The sequence below is a fragment of the Pyxicephalus adspersus genome, chromosome 1 (genome assembly GCF_032062135.1).
Source record: "Pyxicephalus adspersus chromosome 1, UCB_Pads_2.0, whole genome shotgun sequence".
NCBI lineage: Eukaryota > Metazoa > Chordata > Amphibia > Anura > Pyxicephalidae > Pyxicephalus > Pyxicephalus adspersus.
In genome coordinates this window covers 107,740,368-107,762,576 of record NC_092858.1, presented here as the reverse complement: position 1 = coordinate 107,762,576, position 22,209 = coordinate 107,740,368, and the positions used below count along the sequence as shown (strand labels likewise).

General features: G+C 40.6%; 1 protein-coding gene across 1 annotated transcript in view; it reads left to right on the top strand.

Moving 5' to 3' along the window:
* Window positions 1-22,209, top strand: part of TULP1 (TUB like protein 1) — a gene marked incomplete in the record, with an annotated part of 83,662 nt that overhangs the window by 9,248 nt on the left and 52,205 nt on the right. The window contains 3 exon segments of the mRNA XM_072423088.1: window positions 14,788-14,893; window positions 15,607-15,744; window positions 17,334-17,435. Coding sequence (XP_072279189.1) covers window positions 14,788-14,893; window positions 15,607-15,744; window positions 17,334-17,435 — 346 coding nt within the window.

Below are 22,209 nucleotides of genomic sequence, written 5' to 3'. Positions count from 1 at the left end.
ATAGATAGATACATAGTCAGTCAGTGTGTTACATACACGCAGCCAGAGGCAAGGTACCTTCCCGGACTGCGTGCACAGTATCACACTTGTACTGAGAGACAGACGCAGTGTATACTGCAGTATATATTTTGTATACTGTGCTGCATACTACAAGCGTCACCACTGAAGGAAAGTGCTGCATACAACACACACAGCGCACTTGCATTTACTACTGTACACATTTACAATTTGTGAAGCATATTAGCTACAAAGTATTTTGCAGGGTGTCAAGCCACACAAAACAATTTCTACAATGTCTGGCCAAAGAGGAGAAGGCAGCTTTGGGAGGGGTGACAAACAAAGCAGTATGAGTTTGTTTTTAGCTGAAGACCCAAGAACAAGAAGCGCTGCTGTTGGTGGTGGGCGTCTATTATTGCCACACCATGAACAAGACGTAGTGGAGTAGATGACCCAGCCTGGGTCAAGTGATTGTACCCCCTCTTCATCCCAGTCCCAGACACAGGCCTTACAGGTGTCCCAAACAGTCCATGATACACCTGTTCCTCCTAGTTCTTCATAAGCGGCTGGAAAGTCACGTGTAAAGCAGTATGTAGAGGAGTCCCACCACGGTGTTGGAGAGGCGGAGCTACAAGCATTCCATCAAGATGCTCAGTTGTTTCACTCATCTGACAAAGAGAGTCAGTTCACAGGCTTTCCCCCCACTTACTTTTCACCAGAACACTCTGAGCCAGACAAGCCAATTCAAACTGGCTCCAAAAGGCCGCTGCTTCCTTTTGGCACATATAGGGAAACTGTCTCTTCTGATGATGATGATGATGATGATGATGATGTCCTTGATCCAACATGGGGCGAACAAGGAGATCATCACAGGCAGGAAGTAGAGGAGGAGGAGGTTGCAGAGCGTCCTCAAAGAGGGAGAGGGAGGAAGAGGGTAAAAGCTGCCCACACTCTGCATTCTTCAAGTATCAGTGAGGCAAGTCATAGTCGTAAATCGTCGGAAGCTGTCGCCACAGCTATGCCTCAACAACCGCGGACCGCCAAGAAGAGCACCAGCTCCAGAGCACCTTTTGGCCCAGTTAGATGTTCGCCAGTGTGGGCATTTTTTAATGTCCATAGTGATGACAACACTATAGTCATCTGCAAACTGTGTGCTCAACACTTGAAACGAGGCAAAAACCCAAACTTGGAACAAGTTGCATGAGCACTCATTGCGTTGCAAAAGTCACCACCCGGTAACCTGGCGGGAACACCTGGTCAAAGCACAGAGCTCTGTGCGACCACCTCCGCCCAAGAAGCAAGCTTAAACTGCTCGATTTTCCTCTGCTGCCTTTCCTCCTTCTGCCACCAAAGTTACCCGTGCTGCTGCCAGCAATTTGAGTGGGGCATGTAGCCGAGCATTACCTTTTCAGTCTCCACCAGCGGTGAGCAAGAGCTCCAATGCAGATCGGCTTCTGTTTGTCGCATTGCTAGCAGTCAAGACCAGGCATCATTGCCATCCCCCACAACTTGTACCCTATCGTCCAATCTTTCTGTGGTTAGCATTAGCAGCATCCAACCTTCCATCCCCCCAGATGCTGGAGCCGAAGAGGAAAAAATGGCCCAAATGACCCCAAAACAAAGATAATCAATGCGACAATTGCAAAGCTGATTGCGTTAGAGCTCCTCCCTTACCGGCTGGTGGACTCCAATGTGTTCCGTTACGCATTCCCCTGCGCGAACCCACAGTACGTTATGCCAAAGCGACAGTATTTTGCAGAAAAATGTGTTCCTGCTTTGCATGAACAAGCGCAGAGCAATGTGTTCATGGCCCTGCAGCACTCAGTTTCTGGCAAGGTGCACCTGACAACCGACACTTGGTCGAGCAAGCATGGAGTGGGAAGATATATTTCCTATACAGCTCACTGGGTAACTTTGGTGGCAGCAGGGGAAGATGCAGCTGCAGCAAGGCCTGCATACCTACCTTCGCCCAGAGCACATCGCCATGCAATCTCCTCCTCAACCTCCACTTCTACCTCCTCCTTTGACTCTTGTGCCTCAACCTCTTCCTCCAAGGACACTTTGGCGTGGAGACCCAGCACCTCCCATTCGGCAGCATCTGTTCACCGCCAGCAAAAACCTACAGGTTGCTATTTCAGTGTACAATTCAGATGTTGCCACACAGTCCTGAGGTTGGGAAGCCTGGGTTCCTTCAGCCACACGGGTGCAGCCATTCTAAGTGCCTTGTGGGAGCAGGAGGACATATGGCTAACTTCAGCCAGGCAAGGTCGTGTGTGACAACGGGGCCAATCTGCTGGCAGCCCTGCATTGTGGGAAACTCACACACGTACTTTCCCTGGCTCATGTCATAAACCTGATAGTACAGTGCTTCCTTAGGAATTACCCAGGTCTCCAGCTGCTGTTGCTGAAGGCCAAAAAGTTGTCTGCGCATTTCCGCCAGTCGTACACCGATTGGTGGATTTGACAATGAAATCTCAACCTGGCAGTGCACCGGTTAATTTGTGATGTGGCCACACATTGGAATTCCACCTTTTACATGCTGTAGTGGCTGGCTGAACAACAGAAAGCGGTCGTGGATTACACGGCAGAGTTTGTTCGTTTCAGACGTATACCTACACTTCCTTTCTTCAGGCCTGCAGAATGGCTGCAAATTGAGGACTTGTGCACTGTATTGTCACCTTTTGAAGAGGCCACCAGGATGATCAGCAGAGATCAGGCCTGTGTCAGTGACACCATCCCCATCATATGCCAGCTGGAACAGATGATGGTGGATCTCAGACACGACACAGAGTGGACGCTGCATCAAGAGATGACGTTTTAAATATCATCACAGACATGCGTGCCTACTAGGCATAGTGCACCACAAATCCAGGAAGAGGAGGAGGTGGAAGAGGATGAGGAGGACATTGCAGGCATATTAGAAAGGGGAGAAAGCGGCAGAGAAGGATATTGAGGGTACATGGCATCCATCCACCCAAACACAAGGCGGCATGTTCCGTGGATGGCGAGACCAGGCGGAGGAGGAGGACGACCCTCTGCTGCTGTTCGACCCAAAGGAGTGTGGGTCCAGAATTACCTCAGCTGTGGGTAGTTTGAGCCACATGACGGCCTTCGTGCAGGAGTGCATAGCCAAAGATCCACGCATACAACACATAAAAACAAAGACTGACGACTATTGGATTGCTACATTACCGGATCCACGTTACAAGCCTGAGATACAACAACTGATCCTGCCCCAATACAGGGGACCTAAAATGCAGCACTACCAAGAACTGCTTGTAAGGGACTTGTGCTCAGCCTTTCTGTCTGGCAGCAGCAGCAGCAGGGACCCCTATGGCAGTTCCACCAGCCGTGCGAGCCAAACAATTGCTTTAAGTGGGATGCGTGGCAGCAGCGGTAGAGGTCGTCTAAGCCAAACTTTGCAGGCATTTTTAGCAGAAGCAAGCCGCCAGTCGTGCAGCAATTGCCGATGAAACTCAGCAGTGGTACTCAGTCATGGAGCAGGAATACCTGAGCTCTGCATGGAACATGCTAAAAGCCAGGACCCACATGGCTACTGGGTATCCAAGCTTGAGCAGTGGCCGGAGCTGGCAGAACATGCCATTCAGATCCTTGCCTGCCCAGCCGCAAGTGTGTTATCTGAAAGAGCATTCAGTGCAGCTGGGGGCATAGTGAGTGACAAGCGGATTCGGCTTTCTGCAGAAAATGTCGATCAAATCACTTTTATTAAAATGAATAAGGCTTGGATCGGCAATGACTTCAACACCCCCTCTCCAGAGTGTACTGATTAGTCGTCAACTGCTGCACTGCCTGCTGACACCTTGATGGGAAGAGCACGTTCACATCCTTTGGCATCTCCTTCTACTCCTCCCCCTAGTGGCCCTCTACCTCTACTGTGTCTCTGAGGTCTAAAACTTGCAATGGAGCTGTGTAACTGGCTAATTTTTTTTGCCCGAGCACCTCCCTCAGGGCCCTCTGCCTTTATCTACTTTGAGGCCTATATCACTTGTAATGGAGCTGTGTGATTCATAATTAAATATTTGTATTTTTAGTAGAGATATACATACATTTTTCTGTCCTTTTGGATAGGTAGCAAGTGGTATCAAAAATAAATCTTTTTTAAAAAAAAATTTTTTTTTTACAGAAATACAGAATTTTTTCTGGCTTTTTGGTAGATGGCAAGTAGGATCAGAATTAAATATCTGTATTTTTTTACAGAAAAACGGAAAATGTTATGTTTATTTTGATAGATTGCAAGAGTTAGCATAATATATGATAACTCTTGTGATCTATCAAAATAAACAGAAATATTTATGTATTTCTGTGAAAAAAAATAGATATTTAATTCTGATACCACTTGAAAAATGGATCCAAAAGACCATAATATATATTTCTCTACAGAAAATACAAATCTTTAGTTCTGATCCCACTTTCCTATATATCCCTAAAGCCATAAAAATTGATATATTTCTCTACAAACAATACATATATTTAATTCTGATAGCACTTGGAGGAGAGGAGGAGATACTAATGTCGTCCACACTTCGTCTCAGGGCCCACCGCCTTTGAATCATGCTGTTACTGCTGCTGCCTGCTTAGTACCCAACTCTAGATGCCAATTTCTAACATCGTCCATGCCGCATTTTTAAAAAAGTTACAGCTAGCAGATAGGAAAAGGCAGTCCCCTACACAGCAATGTCTCCAGTAGCTACAGCTTCTACACTGTCCAAATAGGTGATGGCCTCAAACAATAATGCCGTCCTTGCTCCGTCTCGAGGCCCACCGCTTCCTCCTCCCAGTACCCACCTCTAGATGACAGTTAACAATGCCATCCACACTTCATCCCACCGCCTACTCTTCCTGCTCTTACTGCTGCAGCCTGCCCACTGCCCAGTACCCAGCTCTAGATGCCAGACTAGACTCAAGCTCAACAGATTTTTCTTTCCCCGCTGATTCCACCAAGCCCATTCCCTTTCATGTGCTTTCACTCCATAGCAGGCCCTGAGACGAGAGTGTGAAAGGCATTAGTAACTGGCATCTAGAGCTGGGTGTAGTGCATCTTTAATGGCCCCCCCGAAGTGTGTAATCTGAAATTTGCAATTGAATGTAGAAGGCCACGTCTTCTGCTGAATCCATCGGTACCACGCTTTATCGGACTGGATTTCTGTGTGTGTAGTGCATCTTTAATGACACCCTGAAGTGTGTAATGCAAGTGTGTAATCTGAAATTTGTGATTGAATGTAGAAGGCCTTCTTCTGCTTCATCCATCGGTACCACGCTTTATCGGACTGAATTTCTCTGTATGTTACCCCGGAACTGGGAAGTGGGACAGCAGTCCCTCTGTATATGCTGGCGGTGATGAGATGGGAGACACGGGTATGTTTAACGGAAACCGAGAGGTCTTGGATGACCACATTGAGCCATGAAGTTATTGAGCTTGGCAGACTTCTCCATAACAAGTATGTGGCAGGCGGCAGCAGTAAGAGCAGGAGGAGTAACACAGCCATCCACACTACGTCTCAGGGCCCACTGCCACTGTAGGGACAGTGGGAATCTCATTCATCCCAATAGCTACACCTTCTACACTGTCAATTAGGGATGATGGCCTCAAGCTGTTGCTGCTGCCACCGCCTGCCCAGTACCCAGCTCTAGATGGCAGTTAACAATGCTGTCCACACTCTGTCTCAGGGCCTGCTGCCTCCTCCTCATGCTGTTACTGCTGCCTGCCCACTGCCCAGTACCCAGCTCTAGATGCCAGACTAGACTCAATCTCAACAGGGTCTTCTTTCCCTGCTGATTCTGCAAAGCCTGTTCCGTTTCATGTGGTTTCGCTACATAGTAGGTAGGGACAGATTGGAATCTCGTTCATCCATTTATGTCTCCAATAGCTACAACTTCGACACTGTCCATATAGGTGATGTCCTCAACCACTAATGCCGACCTTGCTCCCCCTCCGGGCCCACTGCCTCCTCCTCATGCTGTTACTGATGCTGCCTGTCCAGTACCCAGCTGTGGATGCCAGTTACCAATGTTGTCCACGATCTGTCTTGGGGCCCACCGCCTCCTCCTCTTGCTTTTGCCACCTGTCAGTACTTCATTTCTAAATTTGGCATTACGGCCATCTAGGTGGCATTGATGATTCACTACACCCAGCATTAGATGCCAGTTTCCAATGCGGTCCCCGCTCCGTCTCAATGCCCTCTCCTCCTGCTGCTGCCACTTTTAACTTTTAACAGAGCTGTGTAGGTGGTTATTTTTTGACAGGAAAACCTTCCTTAGGGACCTCTGTCTGTACTCTGAAGCCTGTGTATCGCTTGTAACGGAGTGGTGAAACCTGGTGGCTAATTTTTGGACCGGAGGAACCCCCTCGTGGCCCTCTCTGCCTCCACTCGCATAAAATCCGGCATGTTCCCTTGACTGCCCCATAAAATGGCCTTGCCAGCAACAGAAAAAAGACTTACTTATATATATTTTTTTTACTTGTACAATGTTGTGCAGAGCTGGGGGGGTCTTGACATGTCTTTTTAAATATATTTATAGGCTGTAGAAGCTCTACACAGTCCCGAAAAACAACCCAAATTTTTCTCCCCATTGACTTTATTATAGTTCGAATTCAACGTTCGTTTATCCGAATAATTATGCATTTTCAACTATAGCGGTCGAATCGAATAGTAAGCTCTTTGACCAACACTAGTTACAACCATTGATTTTCCTCCTTAAAAAAATAAAATGGAATTCTGGTATTTTTAGTTAAAATATTATTTGCAATATATTCAAATATGCAATTACCAGAAAAACACCTATTTATAAAACGGTGAATTTCACCCTTAGCAACAAGCTCTGATGGAAAATCAAGCACTGTCATTTAAAATACCTGCATCTGAAAGATTCTTGATGCTGATTCTCTAATAAAGTAGACCCTTTGACGAACGCCCTCTCTCAACCCACACCCTGCGCATAGACTTTCCAGTACACTCAGCAACAATCCACACACCAGCAGGCTGAGAAGGGCCATCAAGGGGCAAGGTTAACCACTCTGTTAATCCTTACCAAACACAGAACCACAGGTAGACTGCCACCATGTACTTAGATGGTTTGCCTTGGTCCAGGTTGCTGTGTAAAGTCCAAGCTAATAGTCAGTTACTGGGCTCCCTGTAGTGCTCAATGTGTCAGAGTCGTTGTCCTTAGCAGTTGTCCTTAGCAGCAAGATGGTATCAGTGCCAGCTCCCTCTGTTTGGCTTACATGACTTTTTCAACGCCAAAAACAGAGTGGGACTAAAAAGACAATCCAATGGTAGCCAGATGTGTGTCCACATGACCTACAACGCTCTGTGTACACACGCAAGATGCCTTTAATAATCATTTTAAAAAAATCAGGTTTTAATGAAATGCCAAACCCCAGATTAATAATCAGCACAATATACCAAGTTCACAGAGATCAAACTAGGCATGTCTGGGACTTATGGTTCACTCTGGTATAGTGGAAATAAAAAGATTATAAATCAATACTGAATACAGCTCAGAGTTCAAACAGATGCAACTGTACTAGCATTATCCGAGTTTTATGACACCAAGAGACACAAAACTCCAACTTTTACATTGTGTGTTATAAACTAGATGGTCTAGAAGGATGATGGTTGTCAGATAAAGAAATATCTGATAAGGGTAAATTTATTACCCTGATCTATTACGAGGGGGTGCTGAGAAGTTCCTGGCTTTGCCCCCTTCCAGATGTAATAGAAAAATGAGTGTGGGGGCAAATGACAGCCTAATATCTTAGTATGTAACTGTGCAAATATCAGGTCTTTGCGATTCTTAAAACTATTATTTCTTTTAGTGAGAAGCTGTGATGGCAGAGGCAGAGACATAAATTTCACATCATTTGAGTTACGGGCCCTCGTGAAGTTTTTGTTTCTCCAGGGAAAGTCAGCAAAGGACATTAACACTGAGATGTCACAAACACTGGGGGAGAAGTGTCCTTCCCACAGCACTGTCAAAACCCGGATATCTCGTTTCAAGACCGTTTGAAAGGTATTTCACCGTTGAATATGAGCCCCTCAGGGGACTCCCCCAACCTCAACCGACCCGACAACCTGCGATGCTGTTCATGAGCTGATTTTTGAGGACCGGCAAATATCCTCAAAAAAGATAGCCCACATACTTGACATCTCACAAGAGCGTATTGGGTTTATCACCACTATCCTAGAAATGCGCAAGCTTTCAGCGAAGTGGGTGCCGAAATGTTTGAAAAGTGATCAGAAGAAGGAACGAGTTGAAGCATCCAAAGCCGTTTTGGCCCATTTTTAAGCTGCAAATGACTTTTTGGCTAGGTTAGTGACTGGGGATGAAACCTGGCTCCACATCTATGATCCTGAAACCATTGAACAGTCAAAGAAATGGTGCCACAGTGGGTCCCTGCGGCCAAAGAAGTTCTGAACCTAGAAATCAGCCCGTTTTCTGGGACAAAGACGGTATTCTGTTGGTGGACTACCTACCTCAGGGCTCTAGTATCACTGGACAGTAATATGCTAACCTCCTTGTCCAGCTGAAGGAGGCAATTAAGACGAAACGTCCTAGAAAGTTGACCAAAGGGATCCATTTTTTGCAGCACCAATGCACCTGCGCACACGTCCAACGTTGTGGCTGCCAAATTGAACACCTTGGGTTTCCAATTGTTCCACCATCCCACCTACTCACCTGACCTGGCCCCTTCGGACTATTATCTGTTCCCGAATTTGAAGAAACACCTGAACGGTCAATGTTTTGAGCACATTTCTGATGTCAAAGATGCTGCTGAGAGCTGGTTTGCGGCCCAACCAAAGGACTATTATTTGAACTGTCTAGAAAAGCTGCAACTATGCTATACCAAGTGCATCAGTCTTAGGGGGGAATATGTTGAATAAATGTGTTATTTCATAACTCTGACTCTCTTCTTTCTGGGCAAAGCCAGGAATTTCCCAGCACCCCCTCGTATATGTCCTCTTCAAACTAAATGTGATTGTAACATCATTCAACAATACACAGCTGAACCCTTTAGTATGTCAGATTAAACAACAGAAATGTAGTTGGCCAATTAGCAAGCACATTTTTCTGTTAGAAGCAAGTGGCAGACAAGCGGGGTGTGCCATATTTGGTCCCCAGCAAGAACTAGATTTGTGCTCATTTAGTGAACAAAGATGCAATTGGGTTTTTGTAACTAATTTGTTATCTTCAATATCACATTAATGTTATCCTCAATATCACAGCCCCTAATATATTTCAGATATATGTAAGACACAGACACCACCATAAAAGCACATCAGTATAGCATATTTTATAAGGTAATATGAAACTTACTTCTACATGCAGGGCCCCTTTCTGGTGGTAACAAACAAATATATTACAAGCAAAAATGTGCAACATTGTACTAAATAAATCATTTTGATTAAATTTGCTTTCAGCTTGTCTGTTAGATGTTAATTTTTTACAAATGTCCTAAGAGGATGTATGTAAGGAACTGTTGACTTTTAAACACTATTTTACTTGCTTTTGTTATGGAGAATTCAGTTTATCCATATATATATAATTGGATGTATGTATGTTCCACTATCACTCGAAAATGCATGGAGACATTTCAACCAAACTGCTATTTATATGACTGAGACTCATGTGAGTGCACCAGTCATCTTTGTACAACGCTGTGCTATATGTCAGAGCTTTATTTGGATGTATGTGATCACTAGGAAACAAATGGGGACGTTTCAACCAAACTTGCTATGTTCCACGATCACTTGGAAATGCATTGACACATTTCAACCAAACTTGCTAGACTCATATGAGTGTACCACTGATCTTTGTACAGCGCTGTGCTATATGTCAAACCTATATTTGGTGATCACTAAGAAAAGCATGACATGAGACATTTCAACCAAACTTGCTATATTCCACTATCACTCGGAAACGCATCGAGACATTTCAAGAAAGAAGAATAATATATGATAGGTTTAGATATTCAACCTAGGGTGTCACACATGGATTGTCTTAAAATGAATATTTGATAATTATTATTTATTTATTTATTTTTTGTGTTAAAATCATAATATAGTAAAAGTATTTGGGTATTGGTTTAGGGTTTCTACTTGGAATGACTTTAGTAGGAATGAGTTTAGAAGGAAACGTAAAGTACAATGTAATACCCGTCTTTTTTAGAAAAAGAAAAATCACTTCCAATGCAATGGTTTTATCAGAATAAAAGTGGCCTCAAGACGTCAAGCATTTGAATGTCACATTATTCAGCAATACATAGTTATTACCATGGCAATAATAAATTCCAATTTGGTAAATTAACTAGAAATAAATACTGTAGTGTCAGCTGTGTCGGTCTTCCTGCCCTCTAGTGTCTAATGTGAGCTGTTGCATCAATATATTGTTTCTTTTCTAATATTCTAATTTTCCATATAGAAAAATTACTCAATTTATACTCAACTAGCAAATGTTCACCCACTTACGAAAATGTAATTTTAGTAATAGATACATTTAGTTGTTGTATGGTAATTTTGTCATGACTTTCACTTGTGCAACATCTCCAAAATCTGCACTTACCTGTCCCCAGAGACCACCAAACTCCTTCTACATGCTCTTATCATCTGGACTACTGTAACATCCTCCTATCTGGTATTCCACTAACCCAACTCTCCCCTCCAAGTCCGTTATGAATGCTGCAGCCAGACCTATCCATCCTCCCACCACTCCTGCATCTCTTTGTAGTTCTCTTCATTGGCTTCCATTTCACCTGAGAATCAAATTCAAGCTTCTGTGCTTTCCCTTCAAATCCCTCCACAGTTCTTGCTCCACTTATTTTTCTGACCTGATAGAAAAATACACCCCTAGCCACTCTCTTTGCTCCTCTAATGACCTACTACCAACTTCCTCACTTATAACCTCGTCACACGCACTGCTCAAAGACTTTTCCAGACCTGCCCCAACTCTCTGTAATGGTCTTCCTCGCCCTATTCGGCTTGCTCCTACTTTCTGCTTATCTAAAAGAGCACTCAAAACCCATCTTTTAAAAACTTGTTTACCCATTTTCATCTGTCTCCAAAACCCTCACTACTACCCTCCATTATCTCCCCTCCTATTGTGTCATACTTCCCCGACCTCCTAGATTGTAAGCTCTTCGGAGCAGGGTCCTCTTCTCCTCCTGTGTCACTGTATGTAACTGTCTGTCTTTTGCAACCCCTTTTTAATGTATAGCGCTGCATATTCTGTTGGGGCTTTATAAATCCTGTTCATTAATAATAATCTAAAACAATTCACAAACTTTAGGCACAGACTGAACTTCAGTCAAAGTAGCTGACTAAAAAGCAAAACGTATATGATAAAAAAGAAGAAATTGGTTCCACTTACAACCCAAGCATAATCCAAAAAACTAAGTAACCCAGAACACCAGACAAGAAGAAAGCTGTTAGGGATGAAGGATGTAGGGAGGCAGGGTTTTTATATTGGATGCCCTGAAAAATTTTGTGAAGACAAATGGATCCAACTGATACGTTATGTAGTTATCTAAATCAGATGGTGTAGAATTTTAGGCATACCACAACCCATACATATGAATTTATTTACAGGTAAACATTAGGTGCATTTCTATCTGGCAATTCATTTTTTTAAAAAGTATCTGGAAAAAGAATAGCAACATTGGTGTGGTAAACCGTTATCTAAACACAAGTAAGAGGGTAATTGTAATAAATTAAAGAACATATTTAAATACTTCAGAACTTTATCCCAGTGCATGACCAGTTTAGCACATTGCTAGATTAAGTGCATTTGATCAATTTGTCTTAATTGCATTTTTTGTACACTTGGAAGCATTCCATTTACCAATGATATGAAGGTTTTTGGGGTGCAGTATACTTTAGGCAAAATAATAACACCGGAGAACAATTTTGAACATTTTTGTTGATTTTAATTTTAAAGCTTATTTACACTAAAATAGGTATGTTGATTCTGAAAGTGCAGTTAGTTTTCTTCTATCACGTCAGTTTTTTTCTCCACCGCTTATATTAATGCGATTACTGTAACGTGGATTTGTATAGGCTATTCATTTACATGCAGGACAGTGTGGTCAGAGGTTGTGCGTTGCTCTACATAGTGAATAGGCAAAAGTTATTTTTCTGCTTACACACGTAATTCCCTTCCTTCAGATCATATCTGGCTCTGCTGTTTCTCGTTCTAAGTGTCTAAACAACCCTGATTCATTTTGTTATATCTGTGGCAGTTTCACCACTCCTATCCAAAGGGCGAACATGAGCACATTTGTAGAGTAAGCCTATTTGGCGTATTTCAAAGTTAAATTTGGTGATCAAGATAAGTCTTGGGCCCCTCATAAGGTGTGCAAACAGTATGTTGAGGGTTTATGGATGTGGACAATGGGAACACGTGATAAGATGCCATTTGGTATACCTATGATTTGGCGAGAGCTAGGAGATCATTTCAGTGACTTACTTTTGATTAGTGAAAACTTTAGGATATAAAAAGAAAAATAAATGTAACAGAGTATCCTAGTCTACCCTCGGCTATACACCCAGTGGCTCATTCACATACAATCTCATTGCCGGTTTTCGTTACACTACCCTCTCGTGAAGAACATGATTATGGTGATGAACTAGGTGACAACAATGATGAAGAGTTTGAAATTGAAGAGGTTCGTAAGGGATTTGATCAGCATGAGTTGAGTGATTTGGGACTATCGAAGAAGGCTTCCGAACTCCTAGCATCAAGACTGCATGAGAAAAACTTACTTGAAAAAGGAACAAAGGTTTTGTACTTTCGAACCAGAGAAATTGCATTTCTGCAGTACTTTACAACTAACAGTGGCTTTGTTTATTGCCATAACATACCTGGTTTAATGGAGGAATTGGGAATGGCGACTATCCATCGATAGCTCAAAGCGGAGCTTAAAGTGTGCCCTCCTTCACAATGGCAATATATTTGAGTCAGTCCCAATTGGCCATTCAGTTTCTTTTTGTGAAGAATATGCAGACATAAAGAGAGTCATTCAAATAATCCTGTTTTCTGTGCATGTGGGACAGTGGAGCTCGTCAGAGGCATTGGGTGGAAAGGAATTGGCCTCCAAGATATTCCCTAAAACCAGGTAATCCAAACATTCTACATGAGCCACTTGTCCTTGTCAAAGAATAATATAGTCTCACCTCTGCGCACCTCTGTCTGATGAAGCAGTTTGTTAAAGCTTTGCCAACTGAAGGAGACTGTTTCAAGTCCCTTATTTTGGCATTTCCTAGCTTGTCATTTCAAAAACTAAAGGCCGATGTGTTTATGGTCCACAGATTCGGCAGCTCATCAAAGATGAACATTTCATCGGGACAATGTCAGAAGTGGAAAAGAATGCTTGGTTACCATTCAAAGCCATTGCCAAGGACTTTTCATGGAAACACATGAGCAAATAATTACACAGAAATTGTCCAGAAACTCTTGGAGAGCTACAAAATGCTTGGCTGCAATATGAGCACCAAGGTGCATTTTCTGCATAGACATCTTTCTAACTTCTCACACAAGATAGTGGTCTGAAATCACTCTGTGATGGTACACAATTTCAGTATTAGTATCCAGTACCAGAGTGTATAAATTGTGTACCATCACAGAGTGATTTCAGACCACTATCTTCCTTTTATACTTCTTTGGCATTTGGGTACAAGCTCAATTACTGGTCTTCTATCCTATTACTTGATATTGTTACCCGGTCAATATACCAAGTAAGTTATATCTTCTGACTAATTTTTTGTGTAACTGAATATTATGTGGACTGTTATTTTTATATGCTAATTCATATGTGTTTGCAAAATTTGTAGGGTCTCCAATCCCATGAGGGTGAAACTCCTCAGAAGAGACCGATAGTAGAAAAATAACTTAAATTGACCTCCATTTTAATGGGTTGGGTGTACACTATAACCAACCCCATGTAATGTATCTAAATTCATAGTGTCAGAGTTGTAAAACTATATTTGTGTGTATGTTAATACACTATTTATTTTTGTATCGAATTTAATAAAAGATTTTAACTATGTTTTATAAAAATACTACCTTAAAGAGCCACTTTTCTTTTCATCTTCTCCTTTTCAAATATTTTGGCTCGGCAATACTACTTAAAGTAGCCATAAATCCTATATCTTAGAAACTGATCACATACTTGGGTCATTTCTGGATTCACCATTCAAAAATTAGTAAAAAAACAAGTGTAAGATCTAACTCAATAAAAAATGCATTCCCCAGTGTAATTGTTGTAACCAGTATTGGGTTATTAAGCATACATTGTAACCTTTTTTTTTACTATTGAAAACTTTTTTTTTTGCAATCTCAGTGTAGCTTTTTGTTATGGGGTAATGGGGGGCATATTATGGGGTTAAAAATACAGTAATATTGTAGTTATTTGGACTGCATGTGTCATACAATTATTTCATGACTAAACAAGTTCTTCCACCACTAATACCTGCTGTAAGCCTGTTTTAGGATAGTACTAAATTCCGAGATGCTTTGGCTTTACATGTTTGTTAATACGGGGTTTACTTTTGTTTATTTTCTGCCCTAGTAACCATCTATGAGCCTGTTATACCTTTGTCAGAAGTTTTTTGTTGGATATAGGATATTAAGTAGGATAGTACTGGATAGGATATAACGGCCATTTCGTGACTGGTCATTTTCATGTGGGAGGTGGGGCTGTGAGTCACACTTATTAAGGACAATAAATGGTATGATAATAGTGATGATGATGATAATATCTTAATAATAATGTTACAGACATCAAAGCAGAAATTAGAAGACAAATACACCAAGAATAAAGCAGAGGGGAAAAAAACAAAGGAAAAAAAAGAAAACATTACAGACACTAAAGAAAAATTGCAAGGTGAGAAACAAATGTGAATAAATTAAGTAAATATTAAGAGATATGAACAACAACAACAAAAAGGGATACCACATGAGCCATTATCCAATATCTATATCTAATGTTTTGTATTGGTCAATTGTTTTATTTTTGGGCGTGTGTGGAAGCAAGCTTTCATTTACACTAGATGTGATTTGCATTGCTAAAAAAGTCTATGGAAAAGCAGGTGAGAAGGGGTCCATCTGCAGAGCAAATGCACCTATCAATTACTTCTGAAAGTAGAAACATCTCATATTGATTTCCAACTAATGTCATCAACACAAGCCCCAAGAATATTTACATGGGCCCTAATATACATTTAAGTAGATTGGGTCTTTATTGCCCTGTTTCATAAATAAAGTCATTGATTTAATGTGCAATTGTTTTGTATTCCCCCTTGATCTATTTGATTTGCCCATTAAACCTAAAGACAGAAAAAAAAAATTTGTTTAGCTCAAATCGAGCTAAAATGAGTGACATAATAAATGAATACAACATAAATTATTAGGTGAAATTATTAGTACAGTACATGGTACCCTGCAGCCAATAGGCACTACATTGATTGTGCACTACAGTGTACAGCATACAACGTAATAATTGTCTATACTTTTCTCTTAACTTGAAAGGCTGGTACTATGCTATACTCAAGTGTACAAAATAACAAAACATTTATGTTTTCATATCTGCAAACCAAGCAACCAAAAATATAAAAAAGAAGCAGGAAGATAACAAAGAGAAAGAAATAAAGAAAAAGTCTAAAGAATCTACAGGGGGTAAAAAGGAGACCACATTATCACACTTCAGTGCCACAAAAACTTCCAAACAAAAAACAGGTGAGATAAGATATATATAATGTATGAAGAAATTCAAACCTCTAGCTATTGTTTTGGATTAGTGGTACAACACAACAGAACACAACCTTTGAAAGTGTATGGATGCAGCCTTTGCCTCCTTGCCTGCATTTTAGCCTTGTAGCAGTAACCTTCCCCACCATTTATTAAATAATGGTTTGACAAGAATAATGACATAAGACCTAGAAAAAACATTGTCCTTAATGAGAACATACTAAAATACATGGTTTTATTGGATGGAATATATTACCGGTAAGGACATACTGTTGACATTATCTTTAAGATCATGCTGCATCTTACTCCATTGCAAGATCAGAGGCCCACCTTAATCCTTTATCCTTCCTTCCTACCTGTCAACACCAGTCTCTCATTCTCCCTTTAGGGTCTTATTTCTGTCCTCTCTTTTGCACCATTCTCCCATCTCTCATTCTCCCTTTAGGGTCTTATTTCTGTCCTCTCTTTTGCACCATTCTCCCATCTCTCATTCTCCCTTTAGGGTCTTATTTCTGTCCTCTCTTTTGCACCATTCTCCCATCTCTCATTCTCCCTTTAGGGTCTTATTTCTGTCCTCTCTTTTGCACCATTCTCCCATCTTTCCCGTCATGTTTCTTCCCCCTTCTCTTTCCCACAACTCTATCTAATTCTCCCCCCCCATACCTTTTTTCTTGGCAGGTAAACTGTAGCAATCTCTGCAAAAACATAACTGACTTTCTCGCACCTTGTTATCTGATCTCTCCTATTTTCTTGTCTCAGCATTATCTTATACAAAAGATCCTAGCTTGGTAATTAGTGCTTTTTAATTGGGTCTGATTTATTAAAGTTCTCCATGACTTGAGATGATAGATTTCCATGACTGAAACAGAGTGTTCCAGGAAACCTGAAATGGATTTCCTAAATATCATTTGCTATTAGTTGGCAAATGTTTTAAATACTGTACCTGATCCATTCCAGGTTTGCCATATCACCCAGGTTTCAAATGATAGTCTATCTTCTCCAGTCATAATGTCATAATGAACTTTTATAAGTCAGGCCCAATGGGTTTTCTCATAATGTACAGTTTAGGGGTTATGAGGTAATGACAAGGTATGAATGGAAGGTTAAAGCAAATGTTTTACATGCATGATAAGTAATTAATGTAATACCTAAAGTGTATTTAAATGTAAATGTAAAATTTAAATTTTAGAGGTGTTGGCTAATGTCCTAAAAATAATAATGCAGTCACCAGCTCTATCTCTGTTTAAATGTTCTTTAAATATATTCATTACCTTTTAGAAGAGGTATCTGTGCTCCCCCTGCCAATTATTTTATCATAACTGATCCTTTCCCCTTATCTTTGATCAGGAATCTTTTAGGGTCAGCTTCTCTAGGCCAACATGTTTTTTTTCAGGAGTGACAGGTACAGAAAACTCATAGTTTGGGCTTAAAGATGATGAAGGAAAATTATGGAAGGATCTCTAGCATTGCGTCAAGGCCAAGTGACCAGTGCTTCCTGTTCTGCATACATATTGCTGCCTTAAAGTATAATTTTGTGTGACCCCTAGGAACGTTGATTTGCTTTTATTTCAATTTAGAGTTAGAGAAGAATTCAGAAGAAGAAAAGGTTGTCAAAAAGGCAAAAAAGAAGGAGGTAAATAAAACAGAATCAGAAAACAAGAAACAGAAAAAGACAAAAGGTGAGTTATCCTTTATGAATAAAACACCACAATGCTACTTTGTATTTCTGAGTACATACAATTTAAAATATGTATATTAATCTGCAAAAATACACGTGGTCTGAAAAAAAATGTATTTCGACCAGAGAAAATAATTCTACTTAGTCGGTCATTATCTCTCCATCTCTTTATTTTTTAATTTTTTTTTTTAAAGATAATTTTTATTGAAATTTTACATTATAGAAGAAAAAAAAAAATAAAAAACAAACAGAGTGCCAGAAAACCAGTCTGAATCAGTTAACCAATATATCAGAAATTGAAAACATTGGACAATAATACAGGATCAAACACAACAAAATATATTGGCACTGTGCATTTTGGATGCGCAAACCTTGGGGACCAGTATGCATAAAATTTAAGCGTTTGATCTGCTTTCTCAGCAAACATTTTCTTATATAAAACTTTTAAATTAAACTTGCATAGTATGTCAGATTCATGTGGGACATCTGTACTTTTCCAATAAGACGCTATGGTCTGTCTGGTTGCACATAAACAATGTGTGCCAATGGGCCTATGTTCTATTGGATATTGGTCTGTCCATAAATTACGGTAAGTAAAGCCAGAAATGGTTTTGGCTTTAATATAATATATGCCAGTCACATCAGATAGTAGCTGAAATATTTCTTTCCGGACACTTTTAATGCTTTTACAATACCAAAATATATAGGTCAGAAAGCCTATTTGGACACATAACCGCCAACATTGTTGTGATACCTTCAAATCATATTTGCCACAACATATGGTGTTCTATACCATCTAAGTAACATTCTAAGGTAGGATTCCCAATGGGAAGTGCATCTTGTGTATTTAAAAGCAGAGTGAATGGCTTGTTTTCATTGTTCTTTCGAGAATGATTTATAAATTTAACCTCCCATTTCAAGATATGAGGCGTTTTGATAAAAATTTAGTTTTCTTGAAGCGCCTGATAAATTATTGGAATACCTCAATTAGTTTGAGAGGACCCGATGAAAAAACCCGCTATCTGAAACTGATTATAAAGCAGTGTATATGGGTGATTCCTATGGTAATAAAGAATCGGACATAAACTTGTTGTTGGTATACGAGAGGATCATCTTTGGGGTATACAATTTGGTATATTAATTACAAAATTTCGCATCTATATCTTGTGGGTTAACAATTTTACCATTAGATATAGCTTTAAACACTAATGGGATTTTAGAGTGCTTCAATCTACTCTTAAATTTAGCAGCCATAAGTTTTAAAGCTCTATTACTATGTGTATAGTGCAGTTTTTGAATAAATTGAGCACAATTGGACAAAAAGAGCAATCTCAATTCCTGTCTGCATTTAAACAGCTGTTAAGTTACCTTGGCAGTAGGACTAATTTTGTGTTGATTTTCCAAATTGTTGATGTCCTTAAAAAGAGTGGCCAAGTTTTGTATCCTCATCTTTTTATCTTTAGATGCAAGCTGAATCAGGATACCCCTAATATATGCTTTATGGGCATTCCATATTATAAAAGGTCCATATCCTTTATGTCATTAAATTGGAAAAATTCTTTTAAATTATTTTTTATAACATATCTATAAAGAAGAATAATACGTAAAATCCTTTTCTGAGGTGTGTAGGCATCGCCATACATCATATAAATTAGGTTCTTCTAAAAGGGTTGCAAAGAGGTTCTCCCATAAAGTTTTGTTTTTTAAACATCAATTTGCCGACTGGATACCACAATAAAATCATCACATAAAAATAGGCAGCCTGTTTGCATATGTTGAACTTTTTTCAGTACCGATCGTAGAAATCTGAGTTGACCCACATTAGGTGCAAATATATCTACAATCGTAAAGGGTGCATTATTAATAGCATACCCCAGAATAATATATCTGGCAATTGGGTCAATAATACTATCGTACAGCTGAAATGCCACTGACATTTAGGAGGTTTACATACAGGTTTACAAACAGAAAAGTGTGTTTCTTGAGCACACGGAACATCACAGCCGTTATGTTTTGCTGTGGACCATAGAGCATCATGATATATTTAATATTTTAACCATAAACTAGCCTTAGTAAAACAAGCTTAGTAGTCGCCAAATAAAAGGCAGTCAAATTCTGATATCTCCAACCGCTGTTGCACAGGAAAAAGGTCAACTTGCAAAATTATATTATTGGCACTGAAGAAAATATAAACATAAACAGACAGTACAAGGCAATAAATAAAACATTTCCCAAATATGGGGATAGCACTTAATGACCCAAAGTCATGAGTACTCAAATGGGGGAAAACAAATGTGTATCCAAAAACAGCTCTATACATAAAAGCTAGTTGTGTATAGGTTATCACACGACATATTAGAAAAAAAAAATTAGGCACATTTAAATTTCAAGACCTTATAGAACACCTGTAAACAACTGTCACAGATAAATCACTTTGGTGATCGTGTAGATTTACGGTGGACTTCTTGCCATTCCTGACGTATTTTGGTGAGTGTTGAATCTGCTATCTCAAGGCCCCACTCATGAAGAAGTGTAAGACCATCTAATAAAGTAGAGATCACATGGCGAGAACCAGATTTAGATGTGAAAATCTTCCCTGGAAAACCCCATTGGTTTGGAATTCCATGTAATCGAAGCATCTTTGTCACCGGTAAAATCTTGCGCCTGGCTAAAATCAGTACTTGAAATAAATGCGCAATAACGGTAATATGAGAGTACGGTTCTGGTAGAGCTTCCATATTTCCAATGGTTTGCAGTAATTTCTCCTTGACGTTAAAAAAGAGAATTCTGGCGAATACATCTCTGGGGGTTGTAGCTGGCAAATGAGCAGGTTTCGGAAGTCTATGAACCCTGTCAATTACCAGTTCTCCCTGAGGAACTTCAGGCAATACAGTAAATATCAGTTGTTGTAAGTAGTTAGGGAGGTCCAACGGAGAGACAGTTTCCAATAGTCCATGAAATTTTAGATTATTCCTCCAAGCCCTGTCTTCCAGATCAGTGAGTTTACTTTTCAGTTTGGCCACTTTTTCAAGACCATTAGGAGAGTCCACCAACTCATTATGAGCCGTTGTAATTTCACCAATTTTCCCATCAATATGATCCACTCTACCTTCTTAAATCTGCACATCTCTGCTAATAGTAGATATAGAGGAAAAGTCAATTTGCAGCGACTTCCATCAGTAGTCAGAAAATCACATTGTCTCATGGTCTCACATAGTCTCACATGGAGGTTCCTGTTGTAACAAAGGGTCTCCAGTCTGAGTAAAATCATCAGCCAGGGATGAGTCATCAGTATTAACTTCAAGATTAGTAAACTCACCCGATTTACGTAGTGAAGATTCCTCAGGAATTAACAGGGACTGCACTACAGGAGACAGAGCTGCCTTAAAAGTAGATTGAGAGCAACGCCGCCATCTTGATTTTCCTCCCCCACCGATTTGGTGAAGAATTCGGTCAGACTCCATGGTCCAGACCTCTAGTCATCTTCCCTGGTTGAAGGTGGATGAATTGCGCTGGGTCAAATGCTCTTGAAATTGTGTGTTAAGTCGCTAGACACAATTAGAGCCGCGCCGTGGAGAGAGCTCCCTCAGAAAGCAACAATCCTTCCCGGCAGCCAGCCACGCCCCCTCATCTCTCCATCCCTTTAATTCTGGTACCCTCTACTGGTGTTCAGTTTACATTATCATCTTATGCCTATTGCAACCTGTCATAAGAGAACTATATCAGCGGTCATTGCTTACCTCGTTTTGGGAATGGTCATTCTTTGGCTGTATTGCTGATGCTTTGACTTTATTACTTTAAGTCATTGACCTGGAATAATTGTTCATACAATACGTTTCCTACAAATTTGTGTTCTATTGTGTTATGTATTAGTGTAACTCTCTACCCTCCCCTGAGGAAGCCATAATGCTGAAACGCATTGGGAACAGAGAAGACTGTGCTTTTCTATACTTCGCCTTCTGTTGATAATTCTACACTCATTCTTATCCTGTTCAATAACAATGGTGTACATTGATTTGACCTTGATATGCCTATTGATTAGTTGAGCTATTGCTCTCTATATCATGACTTTAACCAAAAATTTAATTGCTCTCTTATACTGTAAGTAAATCTTACTTTAACCACCTGAGCATTACACTGAGGTCTAGATTTCTGTTCCAAAAGCGCACCATGTTAAACCACTCTCTTTCCCTGGCTTTGGATAATGTTGCTCCTGCCACCTTCCGCTACCCTCACCCTGCCAACCCCCGACCACACCAAAGAGCTACAGAAGTCTGTTCGTGCAGCCGAGCGCAAGTGGAGGAAATCTGGCCTCAGCACTGATTTCATGGACTACAAAGCCAAGCTTCAAAGCTTTAACACAGAGCTCACTGTCACTAAACAAAACTATTTCTCCGCAGTCATTTCCTTTCAAGCCCCCAACCCACGCAACTTCTTCTCTACAATTGACTCCCTCCTAAACCCCAAACCTGCTCCCCCCACAACATCCTTCTCTGCCCAAGACATTGCCACCTACTTTAGAGATAAAGTAGACAAAATCAGATATGATTTCTCTGCCCATTGAGCCACTCCAACCATACCAACCATACCCACCCCTTCCACCTGTAAATCTCACTGGCCTCCCTCAGCCCTGTTACTGTGGCCGAAGTCTTAACTCTTCTCTCATCATCTTCATCTACTACATGTCCATTTGACCCAATTCCCTCTGATCTAGTCCGTGCCCATTCCTCCACCCTGGCCCCTGCCCTAACCGAACTATTCAACCTCTCCCTTTC